At 44.5% G+C, this 15,564-nt stretch overlaps 1 protein-coding gene across 1 annotated transcript in view; it reads left to right on the top strand.

The window, feature by feature from the left end:
* The window catches only part of CPPED1 (calcineurin like phosphoesterase domain containing 1), a 100,085-nt gene extending 86,671 nt beyond the window's left edge, over positions 1-13,414 (top strand). Inside the window, exon 4 of the mRNA XM_029058662.2 lies at positions 12,029-13,414. Within this exon, the coding sequence (XP_028914495.1) occupies positions 12,029-12,258 (230 nt within the window). The 3' untranslated portion in view covers positions 12,259-13,414. The remainder of the gene's footprint in view (positions 1-12,028) is intronic.
* Positions 13,415-15,564: the final 2,150 nt, after the last annotated feature.

The raw sequence follows: 15,564 nt of genomic DNA, 5'->3' as shown, positions 1-15,564 counted from the left end.
TTCTGTCACGACTCCGTGTGCATTTCTGTACACGAGCCAGAGCACTGTATTAAGTGCTTGGGAGAACACAGTACAACAGAATTAGCAGGCACGTTTTCTGCTCAAAAACCAAACCAAAGCAGCCGTTACTAGCAAGAGAGAGGTCACCGACTGTTGCTGATTGCCAGAACTGCTCTCTCCTTAAAAAATGTTGGTATTTGTTAAGCGCTTACTATGTGCCGAGCACCGAGAATGCTCACGGATACCCCTCTTTGGGGGACCCCCTCAACGAGGAAGATCCTTGTGTGTACGAACTCCGCTGTTGAAATAATGACAGAACTCTTAATGAGTTTCCACTGCAGTCAAGATAAAAGAGGGTTAAGCTGAAAGACACGGCTTGGTGCCGGTCCCTATGGGTCCCTGCAGTTATTCAAGCGGCAATTACATTTTTACCTTAACTGTTGACTTGGGGAGTAGTTGGAGTCAATATTGTATACATTTTGAAATCTTGCCTGCGAGAAGCACTATTGATTCTGCAGTTCCCGTGTAGTCATTTCTATGGACAAAAATGAGTGTGGTTTGAAGATTATGAACTCTTAATGGCACCATAAAGAGAATTTGAATGCCTCACCTAGCTCTCAAATTTAGCACCCAGCTAAACTTTGTAATAAATATTTTTTGCGACTTAAAGCCACAGACTCAGGGGTTGTGTAAAAACAGTGAACTCTCCCAGGTGCTTAGGACAGTGCTCGGCACCCACTAAGCTCTCAGTAAATACGACTGACTGACTGACAAAATGAACAAGCAAAACGTAAACCCGGTTCTGCCGAAAAGTTGAAGCTGGGGCTAATAATGCTAACTGAACTGCTTTAAACCAGCAATTTCTGCCTGTCATTCCTCGTCCCTACCCAGGACCAATCAGTGCTTAGTACAGTGCTTAGCACATAGTAAGTGCTTAAAAAACTGTTATCATTATTATTCCATCAGAGATTTTTTGATTCTTTCAACCAGTGCACAAATTATATTCTCGAAGAATAACTGATTATCCTGAACATCTTTCTTCCGGTTAAATCCTATCTATGTTAGATAGGATGATGCAGGCTTTAGATGTCATGTTATTGGGTCACCAGAGTGGTCTAGCGGAAAGAGCACGCTACTGGAAATCAGGAAATTCATCTTTTGGTTTTGATTTTTTGTGGGATTTGTTAAGCACTTTGTGGCAGGTCCTGTACTAAATGAAGCGGTAGATCCAAGCAAATCAGGTTGGACACTGTCCCCGTCCCCCATGGAGCTCACAGTCTTAATCCCCATTTTCCAGATGAGGTAACCGAAGCCCAGAGAAGTGAAGTGACCTGTCAAGGGTCACACGGCAGACCAGTGGTGGGATTAGAATCCAGGTTAGCCGGGATTAGCCAGGATTAGAACCCAGGTCCTTCTTACTCTTAGGCCCCTTCTTTAATAAAAATAATAATAATAATAATGTTGGTCTATGTTAAGAGCTTCCTATGTGCAGAGCACTGTTCTAAGCGCTGGGGGAGATACAGGGTCATCAGGTTGTCCCATGTGAGACTCACAGTCTTAACCCCCATTTTACAGATGAGATAACTGAAGCACAGAGAAGTGAAGTGACTTGCCCACAGTCACACAGCTGCCAAGTGGCTGAGCTGGGATTTGAACCCATGTCCTCTGACTCCCAAGCCCGGGCACTTGCCACTGAGCTACGCTGCTTCTCTAATGATGGCATTTGTTAAGCTCTTACAATGTGCAAAGCACTGTTCTAAATGCTGGGAAGGGACACGAGGTGATCAGGTGGTCCCACACGGGGCTTCCAGTCTTCATCCCCATCTTAATAATAATAATAATAATGTTGGTATTTGTTAAGTGCTTACTATGTGCAGAGCACTGTTCTAAGCGCTGGGGTAGACACAAGGGAATCAGGTTGTCCCACGTGGGACTCACAGTCTTCATCCCCATTTTACAGATGAGGTAACTGAGGCCCAGAGAAGTGAAGTGACTCGCTCACAGTCACACAGCTGCCAAGTGGCAGAGCCCGGATTGGAACCCATGACCTCTGACTCCCAGGCCCGGGCTCCTTCCACTGAGCCACGCTGCTTCCCCTTTCTAATCACACGTCTGCTGCCGGCCTACTGTGTGATATTAAGCAAGTCATTTAACTTCTCTGGGCCTCAGTTTCCTGGGGATAAAAATACCTGTTCTCCCACCTCTTAGATTAAGAAACTCCCTCTTAGATTATGAACTGACTCTAGATATAAACTCGTTGTAGGCAGGGAACATGTCTATCATCTCTGTTGTATTCTACTTTCCCGAGTACTTAGTTTAGTGCTCGACACACAGTATGTGCTCACTGATTACCAATGACTGATTGAGGGATCGACGGCACTAGAGATTATATCTGCCCCAGTGCTTGGCATGTATTAAGCCCTTAAAAGAGACCATAATTATTTTATTAAAAATAAGTTTGGTGTATCTCCGAGTTAAGCAGCGTGACTTAGTGGAAAGAGCGCGGGCCGGGGAGTCAGAGGTCGTGGATTCTATTCCCAGCTCCGCCACTTGTCAGCTGTGTGACTTTGGACAAGTCACTTCACTTCTCTGTGCCTCAGTTGCCTCCTCTGTAAAATGGGGATCAGGACTGTGAGCCCCAAGTGGGACAACCTAATAACCTTGTATCTATCCCAGCGCTTCGAACGGTGCTTGGCACACAGTAAGCGCTCAACAAATACCAACATTATTATTATTACTTAAGTAAACTTTAGCAAGTCATTGAACATCAGTGGCAATGATTCCTTAGTGAGTTTTTGCCATCTTTTTATCCAATTACTGAATCCTCAGACATAGCCGATAAGTGATATTTTTAACAATGCTTGTCTTTCTATCTGGTGAAGAACACTGTCCTCAGACTTACGCTTTAAGAAAAGTCCGGTTTAAATTATCTCCCGTTCTTTAAAAGGCATGTAAGTTGTCAGAGCTCATTTCCTTCTGTGGAATCTGTCAAAAAAAAAAAGTTTTATCCCAGCTGCCCAGAAAAATGTCTCTTCTTTCAGTCTTCTTCTTGAGTCCCGCTTGATCCTTTGTGATAGCGTGAAGATAATTGTAACTGAGGTCAAACCTTAGAAAGAATTACACTTGTTTCCGTGGGCTGATTTGCCAGGTAGAATTACATTTCATAATATTCATCTTTCTCACCCCTGAACAAGCAGTTTTCGAAGAAAGCAACCTATAGCCCTCATTTAGCTCTTACCTATGCTACAGTCGTCCCTTCATTTCAAAGATGATGCGGCCGACGTTGTTTCCAGATTGAAAACCCTGATGTGCAGCCAAAAATCCATTATTGCATTCATCTAGGCTCAAAGCTCATCTTCTAGACTGTAAGCTCGTCGTGGGCCGGGAATGTGTCTGCTAACTCTGTTGCGGCGCCAGACCATATTTAATAACAATAATAATAATAATTATGGTATTTGTTAAGCACTTACTATGCGCCAAGCACTGTTCTAAGCACTGGGGTAGATACAAGGTCATCAGGTTGTCCGACATGGGGCTCACAGTCTTATCCCCATTTTCCTGATGAGGTAACTGAGGCACAGGGAAGTGAGGTGACTTGCCCACAGTCACACAGCTGACAGGTGCTCTGCACATAGTAAGGGCTTAACAAATACCAACATTACTATTGTTATTATTATTATTATTGTTGTTAATTCTGGATGATTATCTAAAAACTAAGAGCTTAAAAGCCAGATTGTCCTTTAGACTAACAGTACAGAGGCAACATTAAGTTATGAATGAATTATGGTCTTTTTAATTGAGTTGAAAATGAGCGTTCTGGGTTCAAGGGAAATGATACTCGTATCCACCTCATATAAAAGCAATATCCACAATTCAGGGTGCTGAACTACAAAAGGCTGCTTCCCTGACCCAAAATGTGGAATCCCCAAGAATATCATTTTAAAGACTCAAGAGAGTGGAAATGTTTGACAGTTTCGGAGAATATTGAAAGGAAAAGGGTATTGCAGTAGGTCGGGATGAAATAGAAGAGATTCTTCCAGGTGTAATGGAAAATGCACTCTAGGTAGCTTGACCAAAGTGCTCCCCTGAAAAGTGCTCCCAGTGCTCAGTCCCACTGTGGTTTAGACATAAGGAGAAGGGTCACACAAATGAATAGGAGCAAAGTCTGGGCACATTTGAAAACTTAAACTAGAAGCGATTTGATCTTCATGGCCTTGTCTTATGCCGCCGAGTCGTCTCCGACCCGTAGCAACGCCATGGACACCTGGACGCAGAGAAGCAGTGTGGCTCTGTGGAAAGAGCCCGGGCTTGGGAGTCAGAGGCCATGGGTTCGAATCCCGGCTCTGGCACTTGGCAGCTGTGTGACTGTGGGCAAGTCACTGAACTTCTCTGTGCCTCAGTTACCTCATCTGTAAAATGAGGATTAAGACTGTGAGCCTCACGTGGGACGACCTGATTACACTGTATCTACCCCAGAACCTAGAACAGTGCTCTGCATATAGTAAGTGCTTAACAGATACCAACATCTCTCCCAGAAAACCCGTCTCCATCTGCAATTGTCCTGGTAATGTATCCATAGACTTATCTTTGGTAAAAATATGCAAGTGGTTTACCACCGCCTCCTTCCGCGCAGTAAATTGGAGTCCCTGCCCTCAACTCTCTCCCATGCCACTGCTGCCCGGCACAGGTGAGTTTAGACTTCATCCATTCAATAGTATTTATTGAGAACTTACTGTGTGCAGAGCACTGTACTAAGAGCTTGAAATGTACAGTTCGGCAACAGATAGAGACAATCCCTGCCCAACGACAGGCTCACAGTCTAAAAGGGGGAGACAGACAGCCAAGCTGAACAAGTAGTCAGGCATCAATACCATCAAAATAGATAAAAAGAATTATAGGTATATACATATCATTAATAAAATAAATACAGTAATAAATAATATATACAAATATGGGGAGAGGAAGGAGGTAGAGCAGAGGGAGGGAGTAGGGGGAATGGGGAGGAGAGGAGGGGCAAAGGGAAAGGGAGGGCTCAGTCTGGGAAGGCCTCCCGGAGGAGGTGAGCTCTCAGTAGGGCTTCGAAGAGGGGAAGAGAGTTAGTTTGGCAGACGTGAGGAGGAAGGACGTTCCAGGTCAGCGGTAGGACGTAGGCCGGGGGTCGACGGCGACACAGGCGAGAGCGAGGCACAATGAGGAGGTTGGCGGCAGAGGAGCGGAGTGTTCGGGGTGGGCTGGAGAAGGGGAGAAGGGAGGTGAGGTGGGAGGGGGCATGGGGATGGAGAGCTTGTAACCTGTAACAGATTGCCTTCCACTCTCTAGCCACTGCCAAATCTAGGAATGGAATGGATGTACCTCTACTTGACTCTCCCTCTCCGAGTCGAGACTGGTAGAATACTGGAAACTCTCCAGGTGCCACCCTGAGAGAGGAACGTCATGGTGGAGGGGTACATTTATTTTCTAGTGACTGTAAGAAATTACCGTTCTGGAATAAGTGTGAGTGGGAAAATGGCTAATTTAAAAAAATAAAATAGTTGGAACTATTATATGGATTTGGAATGCTCCATTAACAGGAACCACTTCTCATCTTTTAGGAAGACCTGAAATTATGTAGCAGATTCTCGAAATTACCATTAGATTTGATAAAGTAAAAATGAGGTCAGAATATAAGCCTGTCCTTGGATAGCAGATGTATTGGAATATACCCAAGTGGTGATAGTGTGAGAGCAATTATATATTGGTATTCGTTGTACCAAGCTGGGAGCAGAAATGTACTAACTGAATAACAGAGTTTCTTACTGAAAATATAAAGTGGGATTTAAACAAATCTTCCTGTTGACTGTTTACCCCTACAGAGACCATTTCTTGAGCATCTGTCTTTTACATCAGACAGGTAAAGAGGAAAACACTCAATCACGTCTGTCGAGTCAGCTTTCCCAAATGTCTTGGGGCCTGGGTTGATTCTTTCCTAAGGTGGATATTTTACTCTCCAGTTGCATTTTTCAGCCCCTCTTCCTTCTTTCCAAGTTTTGGTTTTCTTACGGTTAACGAGATATACGGGGCGAAATTGGGGAAAGATGAGATTTTGCTTCCTCAGCTTTACCTGGCTGAGGTATTCAGTAAATTCTTTCCGAAGGTGGATATTTTACTCTCCAAGTGCATTTTTCAGCCCCTCTTCCTTTTTTCCTAAGTTTCGGTTTTCTTACGGTTAACAAGATATTCAGAGCGAAAACGGGGAAAGGTGAGATTTAGCTTCCTCGGCTTTACCTGGCTGAGGTATTCAGTAAATCGTAGTCGTATTCAGTAAATACGATTGACTGATTAATTGATTGCTCTTTCCTGTGATTATTAAGCTCTTACTGTGAAATAAGCACAGTGCTTAAGCGCTGTGATGGACGCAAGATAACTATCAGAGACAGCCCTATCTCTCATAGGGCTCACAGTCTAAGAAGAAGGGAGACCGGGTATCTTATCTCCATTTTATAAATGGGAAACCTGAGGTCCTGAAAGGTTAACCGACTTACCTGTCTACCTGTTTCGTTTTGTTGTATTTCTCCCCCTTCTAGACTGTGAGCCCGTTGTTAGGTAGGGATTGTCTCTACCTGTTACCGATTTGTACTTTCCAAGCTCTCAGTACACTGCTCTGCACACAGTAAGCACTCAATAAATACGATTGAATGAACGAATGAACTTGCCTAAACTGTGGCACTGTGGGCAGGAAAAAGTGAAAACTCTGTTGTACTTTCCCAAGTGCTTAGTTCAGTACTCTGCACCCGGTAAGTGCTCAGTAAATTCCATTGATTGATTAGAACCATGGTCTCCTGATTTTCAGTTCCGTGCTCATCGGTCTCCTCACCTTCACGGCCTTTTTAGAAGCACATCTTCTCCAGGAGGTCTTCCCCGACTGAGTCCTCATTTCCTCTTATCCCGCTCCTTTCCGCCTCGCCCTCACACTTGAATTTGCACCCTTGATTCACCCCTCCCTCAGCCCCACAGCACTTTATGTACTTATCCGTAATTTATTTATATTAAATGTCTGTCTTCTCCCTCTAGACTGTAAGTTCGATGTGGGCAGAGATCGTGTCTGCCAAGTGTATTATATTGTAATCTCCCGAGCACTCGGTACCGTGCTCAGCACGCAGTAATCACTCAGTAAATACCATTGATTGATTATTCAGTCCTGATTCCCAATTTCCAAAAGCCACCTTCTCTAGACTCAAGGGGGATGAAAACTCGTCCAATTAGGTAGAGATAAATTGCTTGCCTGACAAAGGCCAAACAGAATATTAAGACTGTGTCTTTAAGAGCAGACAGTAAAAGGAGGGATTGGCAAATATTCAGGTAATTTTAACTGTGCATCCAGTGAAACCGGTAGTCTTGCCAAAAAAATCCATGCGAGGCTCCATTCAGACCAATTAAGTGACTATATTGATCGTGTCTCCTAGATAATTGCCAGATCTCCCTTTAATTTGTGCTCAGTAGACCTAACCTGTGGATAATCAGGAAGTAGATTTTGAATTTTACAATTCCAGTTTTCAGGCAGGTTTGAAGTGACTGTAGAGTGATGCCACTTGAAAATTCTTTAGCTGCCATATGACTTATGAAAACTACAAAGCTGTTGCCATTTGGGGTCATATTTTGTTTATACACTGGATAGATGTTTTACAGCAGATGTCATACATTTATCCCACGTGCCTATCTGCCTGCTTCAGTGCTGTGAACACAGAAAGGGCTTAAAATATACTGATGATGTTGAGGAGGATGATCAAATGTATTACCTGGAGAGAGTTAAGATGGTCCCCATATCTTTAATTTACGATGAAATAGTTGTTTACTTTTAGTTTCGAGTGAGAGTGCAGGAGCATGGTCAAGACAGATGACTGAAGAGTTGAATACACAGACATCTAGACCCTCCGTTAGACTCTTGGCTAAAATCAGTCTGCTGAGGGGATCGATCAGTCAATCGATGGTATTTATTGAGCACTTACTGGAGGAGAGCACTGTACTGAGCATTTGAGGACGTACCTTACAACAGAGTCGGTAAAGATGGTATCCTATCCAAGGTTCACAGAAATTAGAACTGGATCAAAATTTCACAAGTTCTGTGGGTTCGTGAAACAGTCTCTCTCCCTTACCTTTTGCCTGGGGGCGAGTGGGGATTTGTATATGTGCGGTTGTGGGTCAAAAAAGTGGAGTAAAACGTTGGTTCAAGAAAAAGCGGAATGGCGATAAGAGGGGTGAGGGCCCGAGTGACTGTGGAGGCAGGCGGCAGACAAGGGGAGCGAGGAAAGTGAATGAGGTGTTGAATGACCGTTCCTTTCCGCCCCTTTGGATTTTAAGGGCCAGGGATTGGTTTCAGAGAAATACGAGAAGAACCAGTTTGTGCTACACGTATTGACGTACTACCCTTCACTTCCGTACAACAGATCACTCCTCCTCGGGCGTCTCTCAGACGCCGTCTCAGTCACCTTATCTGAGGCAGGACTGGGGGAGGCAAATGGGCGTATCCCCCAAAACTAGAAGTGAACCTGGGGAAATTCTACAGCGCTCGGAGAAGGAGTGAAGATCCTCTCTAATAGAGATTCTCCCCCAAGCATTTGAGACCGACTTCCCTATCTCCCATCGCGCCTCAGGTTAGCCACTAGTTAGGGGTGGATTGGCCATCTCGCCACCCCTAGGGACTAAGATTAGTGCCCCTCCTTTCCCCTTCCTCCCACTTTGGAACAAAAAAAAATGTTTTCCGAGTTCCCGACTGTGCTGCTCCTGAGGCGAGCTCACTCGGGATTTCCCCAGTCATAAAGCCAGTCGTCTTTCTGTACTTGCACTCTCTGTTCTGCTGTGTGCTCGGGTAGTTGGCTGCAATAAAAAAGAAGAGGTCACAAACACCCTGTATTATATTGGTAAATGTTTTTAGGGTCTTCCCCCCCGCCACAAAAGAATTAATAGGCTCAGTGGAAAAAGCCCAGGCTTGGGAGTCAGAAGTCATGGGTTCTAATCCCGGCTCCGCTGCCTGTCAGCTGTGTGACTTTGGGTGAGTCACTTAACTTCTCTGTGTCTCAGTTACCTCATCTGTAAAGACGATGAGCCCCATATGGGACAACCTGATTAAAAAAAACTGTTGGTATTTGTTAAGCGCTTACTATGTGCCGAGCACTGTTCTAAGCGCTGGGGTAGACACAGGGGAATCAGGTTGTCCCACGTGGGGCTCACGGTCTTCATCCCCATTTTACAGATGAGGTAACTGAGGCCCAGAGAAGTGAAGTGACTTGCCCAAAGTCACACAGCTGATAAATGGCTGAGCCCGGGATTTGAACCCATGACCTCTGACTCCAAAGCCCGTGCTCTTTCCACTGAGCCTGAGACTGCATCTCCTCCCCCAGGAACCGTTGGCTCGGTTCCTGGAGTTGGTCGGGAACACTAGGACGCTGAGCAGCCAGTTGAGTCTGCCCTCCCCTCTGTAGATTTCTAGACCTTACACTCGTTGGAGTCAGGGAACGTATCTACCAACTGTGTTATATTGTACTGTTCCAAGCGCTTATATTTCCCCCCCCCCCCCAGCACTTAGAACAGTGCTTTGCACATAGTAAGCACTCAACAGATGCTATTATTATTATTAGTGATGGTATTTGTTAAGTGCTTACTACATGCCAAGCACTGTTTTAAACTTTGGGGTACATACAAGGTAATCAAGTTGTCCCACGTGGGGCTACAGTCTTCCTTCCCATTTTACAGGTGAGGTAACTGAAGCACAGAGAAGTTAAGTGACTTGCCCCAAGTCACACAGCTGACAAGGGGAGGAGCCAGGATTAGAACCCACGACCTCTGACTCCCAAGCCCGGGCTCTTTCCACTAAGCCACGCTGCTTCTGCCCTCATTCTGCCCTCATTCCCACTATTTTCTTCTATTAATAATAACTCTGGTATTCGTTGTTAAGGATTTTTTAGGGTACTTAAGTGCTTGCTATGTGCCAGACACTGAACTAAACACTGAGGTAGGTACACGATCATCAGGTTAGACACGGTCCATGTCCCATATGAGGCTCACAGCTTTAATTAATCCTCATTTTACGGGTGCGGTAACTGAGGGATGGAAAAGTTAAGTGACTTGCTCAAGGTCACACAGCAGATTAGTGCTGGAGCCGGGATTAGAATTCAGATCTTTGTGACTCCCAGGCCCGTGTGGTCCTTCCACTAGGCAACGCTGCTTCTACAGCACCAAGCCCCGTACTAAGCATTGCAAGGAAAAATAAGCTAATCAGGGTGGACGCAGTCCTTGTCTTACATAATAATAATAATGATGGTATTTGTTAAGCACTTACTATGTGCCTAGCACTGTTCTAAGCGCTGGGGGAGATACAAGGTAATCAGGTTGTCCCTTGAGGGCCTCACAGTCTTAATCCCCATTTTACAGATGAGGTAACTGAGGGACAGAGAAGTTAAGTGCCACGCCCAAGTTCACACAGCAGACAAGTGGCAGAGCCGGGATTAGAACCCACGTCCTCTGACTCCCAAGCCTGCGCTCTTGCCACTTAGCCACGCTGCTCATGGTCTAACTGGGGGAAGAACAGATGAAGCAACTGAGGCCCAGAGAAATGAAGTGACTGGCCTGAGGTCGCACAGCAAGTTAGAGAAGCAGCGTGGCTCAGTGGAAAGAGCCTGGGAGTCAGAGGTCATGGGTTCGAAGCCCGACTCTGCCACTTGGCAGCTGTGTGACTGTGGGCAAGTGACTTCACTTCTCTGTGCCTCAGTTACCTCATCTGTCAAATGGGGATTAACTGTGAGCCTCGCGTGGGACGACCTGATGACCCTGTATCTACCCAAGCACTTAGAACAGTGCTCTGCACATAGTAAGCGCTTAACAAATACCAACATTATTATTATTATTATTAAGTTAGTGGCATAGGCAGGATCAGAACTCAGGTCCTCTGACTCCTAGAGCCACTAGAACCCACTGCTTCTCACCAGTGTTATTGGCTGGGCAGCACCGGGTCCTCATTCGACCACCAGACTACCTCCAAAAACTGCCCTCAAACCAAATCAAATCAGCGGTCAGTGCTCCAAACTTGTAGGACCTCACATCCTGGGGTCAACTCTCATTCACGGCTCAAATAATGCTTCGCTACCATCTCGTGCTTCAACACCCCTGCTAAGTTTCTTTCCTTATTAAAGCAAAATTAGGGAAAATCTCACGCTGCAACGGAAATAGTTGTCGAACAGAAGCAATTAGGCCACTGGCAGCCTATTCTGTATTATTTGAAGTATTTTAGGACAGCTTTGCCAATATGAACATCCTCCTGTGATTTCTTTCGCTCTGACTCACTGGGAACAGGTTAGTCCGAAGCAGCGGGCTAAAACTCAGATGTGCATATTCAAAGAAGAAACTGTAAAGCCATCCAATTAGATCCACTGTAAAATCATTATCGGTCACTTGAACAATCATCACAGACGTTCTTCTCTTTGAGAATGCCAGTAAATATGAAATGAGATTTAAAAATAAATGAGTCTTTCCAACTAATGATTGCTAACGTGAACTGCTTTCAAAATTACCAAACAGCACTCCCCCAAATTTGCTGTTGATAAATATGAATTAAGCACGAATAGCCAAATTTCATAAATGTAATTTAATGGAGAGAAAAGGCTAACCGGTCTGTAAGTCACCTCCCCGAGGCAAGTACCTCATTCTGCTCTATCCCACTGTGCTTCTACCTTCGAAGGCCATATGGTTCTATAATATAGGAAATGAGATTTTGGTGGTAATAAATTCTCTGATCCATCAGTACCTGTTTTATTTTCACTTCATAAAATGGGTCCATCAAATATTTTTCGATCACTGTTACTTGGAGTCCAGTACGATCCCGGCCGGGCCGTTTTGTTCTCTGTGCGTGTGCTTCCAGACAGTTGACCGTCTTGTAAACTATCTTTTCTCCTGATCTTTTTGCCTAAAGGAAAAGAGTTTCATTTAACTGGTTACTTGACTTCGCTTTTCTAAGCCCCACCCTGGTTAGTTACTCCTTTTTTCCCTTTAATTCCAGGTATAAAAGCTGTGTTTTCTGGCCATTACCACCGAAATGCTGGGGCCCGCTGCAAGGATCTGGATATGGTTGTGTCTTCGGCGATTGGATGCCAGCTGGGCAAAGATGCCCACGGGCTCCGAGTGGTGGTGGTTACAGCTGAAAAAATCGTTCACAGATACTACAGTTTAAATGAATTGAGCGACAAAGGAGTCGAAAAAGATCTGATGGATCTGATGATGCCAAAATAATCATTTTTCTTTAGAGCGACGCTTCCTCCTTTTTAGATGCCACTATTTTATTTCTCTCTGAACCAAGGTATGATAATCTCTCAATGGAAAAAAAATTAATTGGTGACTTTGCATCATTGTGCATAAAGTAGTTACCTTTTTTTATTCATTAATGCTGTCTGTCCTAAAAGATAATTCACCAGAGATTTAACTTGAAAGATAATAAAGCATTTATTATTATTATTTGCAAATAAAGCATTTGCAAAGCGCCTGCTAATGCTAACAATTATTATGGTATTTTTTAAGCACCTACTAAGTGCCGAGTACTACTGGGGTAGAGAAAATACAGTGAGGTCAGATACAGTCCCTACCCTTCCTGGGGCTTGCGGTCTGAGGCGGGAGAAAGTACAGGTATATGATCTCCGTCGACCAGATGAGGAAATTGAGCCATGGAGAAGTTAATAATAATGTTGGTATTTGTTAAGTGCTTACTATGTGCAGAGCACTGTTCTAAGCGCTGGGGGAGATACAGGGTAATCAGGTTGTCCCACGTGAGGCTCACAGTCTTCATCCCCATTTTACAGATGAGGGAACTGAGGCATAGAGAATTGAAGTGACCTGCCCACAGTCACACAACTGACAAGTGGAAGAGCGGGGATTCGAACCCCTGACCTCTGACTTCCAAGTTAAGTGACTTGCCCAAGGTCACACAGCAGGCAAGTGGTGGCGTGAGGTTAGAACCCAGGTGTCCTGACATCCAGTCCTGTGCTCTTCTCACTAGGCCTTGCTGCTTCTCGAGATGAGAATGGGAACAATTGGCAAAGGCATAGTAAGATAGAAGGAATCTGAATCAAACCACTTCTTGACCGATCCTTCAGACAACATTACTGAGAATCAAAGTTCAGGTTCTGTTATCCAAGTTGATCTCTGCAGCCTCCAACCCCAATTAAACTCAATCCCAATTAGGTTTCTCACCTTAAGGTTCCCATTTACGCCTCAGACTGCACCTGGCACCCTAAATTGCCGCTGTGAACCCCAGGAGCTGTCCCAGACTTGGAAGAAAACTCAGATAACCTGTGATAACATTGCTCTCTTTTCTGGTGAAAACAATTGTCTTTCTCCTGTTACCGGAAACATGTCCATTTATTAAAATAAAGAGCTACAAATCCAACCTTCACCTTGATTACGGAATATTTCATTTCTCGCCGTGTCACATAAGGAGAACAAAGAGTACAGCCTGATTGTGCAGATCAGACCCGAAGTTTGCATTCGTGATAGCAAGAAAGGTCACTTTGGGCATGCGAATCAACTGTATTTAATCAGACATCATTTAGGGTGGATAAGGGAAGCCCAAAGATGCCCCCTGTGTCAAATCATTCTACCAGTGCTCCAGCGAACGTGGTCTTAAACTCGTTGGCAAATGGCTGACTTGCCAATCGTTGACAGTCACCAAAGTCTCATTTCAGAGAGCGCTTTGGTCGGGGTCAAGTCGACATCCATAAATTGCCTGGCTATTTCAACCCTGAATGGGATTTTAGCTTGAAATGTCCTAATAACTGAAGCCAAAGCATAGTTTTGGATGTACGGGATCCCAATGATATGCTATTGTAAACCTAATCTGTCGGTATTTTTCAAATTTTCAGGGTTAATTATCTCTCCAGTGTATCTGTGTAGAATCCACCTGTTCCTATACAATCATGATGAAATGCATTCATCCAAGTTGGGAGGATCCATCAGATTTTGGTTTCTTTCCCTTTCGATCCACTAAGAAACCTTGCACGTATACCACATCTAAACTAGCAAGTGATATTATTCCCAAAGGAATTTCTCAGCCGCTATTTCCGTTTTTGCCACAGTTCTATGCCACACTTGATGCCCACCTAACGTTAGTGGTTTCTCGCTGGATAGGTGCAGTTCTCCATCAGGGAGACATTTTCCTTTACTTCGGCCTCAGAGTCCACCCCGGGATCTCTGACAGTCGCTCCGTGTCTGTCTTTGCCTGGCCACAGGACAGGGTCCAGAGTTTGAAAATAGGGCCATGTCACCCAGCACCTCTGGAACGCTCTCCCTCTTCATATCTAACAGACAGTCATTCTCCTGACCTTCAAAGCTTTATTAAAGGTGCAACTCCTCCAAGAGGCCTTCCCTGACTAAACCCTCATTTCCTCTTCTCCCACTCCCTTCAGTGTCCCCCTTGCATTTGATTTTGGTCCTTCCCTCAGCCCCACAGCACTTGCATACATGTAAGTATTTATATAAATGCCTCCACCTCTAGACTGTAAACATTGTGGGCAGGGAACTCCGTTACATTGTATTCTCCCAAGCGCACCGTAATCACTCAATAAATACGATTGACTTCAACGATCAGGCATGCGACTGCCCGGACCAATCAGAAAGCATGCCCAAGGAACCACGTTCCATACTCCTTCTACCTTATTGCCACAAATCCACCCTGCTTCATAAATGAATGAATGATGGTATTTGTTAAGCGCTTGCTATGCGCCAAGCACTGTTCTAAGCACTGGGATAGATACAAGGTTATCAAGTTGTCCCCCGTGGGGCTCACAGTCTTCATCCCCATTTTCCAGATGAGGGAACTGAGGCGCAGAGAAGTTTAGTGCTGGTCCAAAGTCACACAGCTGACAAGTGGCGGAGCTGGGATTAGAAACCGCGTCCTCTGACTTCCAAACCTGGACTCTTTCCACTAAGCCACGCTGTTTCATGAAAATGAACCCTGCTGAATCGAACCCCCAAATTCTAATTTAATTGGGTTGAAAATGAGACTGTAAATAAAAAAGCCATTAAGCAGGAGACAATATCTGCTCTTCTTTTTTTTTTTTTTGAGCTGCCTTTTTGTCCTCGTCCTTTTTAATCATAATAAATGTCATTGTCGCTGTCTAAAGAAGGCATTTTACTTTGCTAGCGTTGGCCTTTAATTCTGGAGGAGTATATCGGTCAGTCGACAAGTAATTTTTGGACTGCATTCTGCAGTTGTTTTTGAGTTGCAGGTTTCTCCGATGCTTTCATATGAGTAGCTGAACCTCAGACAAGGCTCGATAGTCCTTGGTCATGAGAAAGAAATATAGCCTTACCTTAATGTTCTCATCCTGAAAGCTTTTTTAAAAATGCATTGCTTTACAATTAAACTACAGAATTCACTAGAGACCTTGCCAAAAATTTGGGACAGTGTAACAAAAGCAAGGAAAATTTCATAGAAAAATAATGGGATACGCAAATTCATAGGGAATAAAAAAGGAGTTAATTCTAAAATAGACTGCAGGATTATACCATAACCCATACTATATGCCCCAAGAATACGTTTTTTAA

This window comes from Ornithorhynchus anatinus, chromosome 2 (assembly GCF_004115215.2).
Source record: "Ornithorhynchus anatinus isolate Pmale09 chromosome 2, mOrnAna1.pri.v4, whole genome shotgun sequence".
NCBI classification, from domain to species: Eukaryota; Metazoa; Chordata; class Mammalia; order Monotremata; family Ornithorhynchidae; genus Ornithorhynchus; species Ornithorhynchus anatinus.
This window is presented reverse-complemented; position numbering and strand designations above follow the sequence as displayed.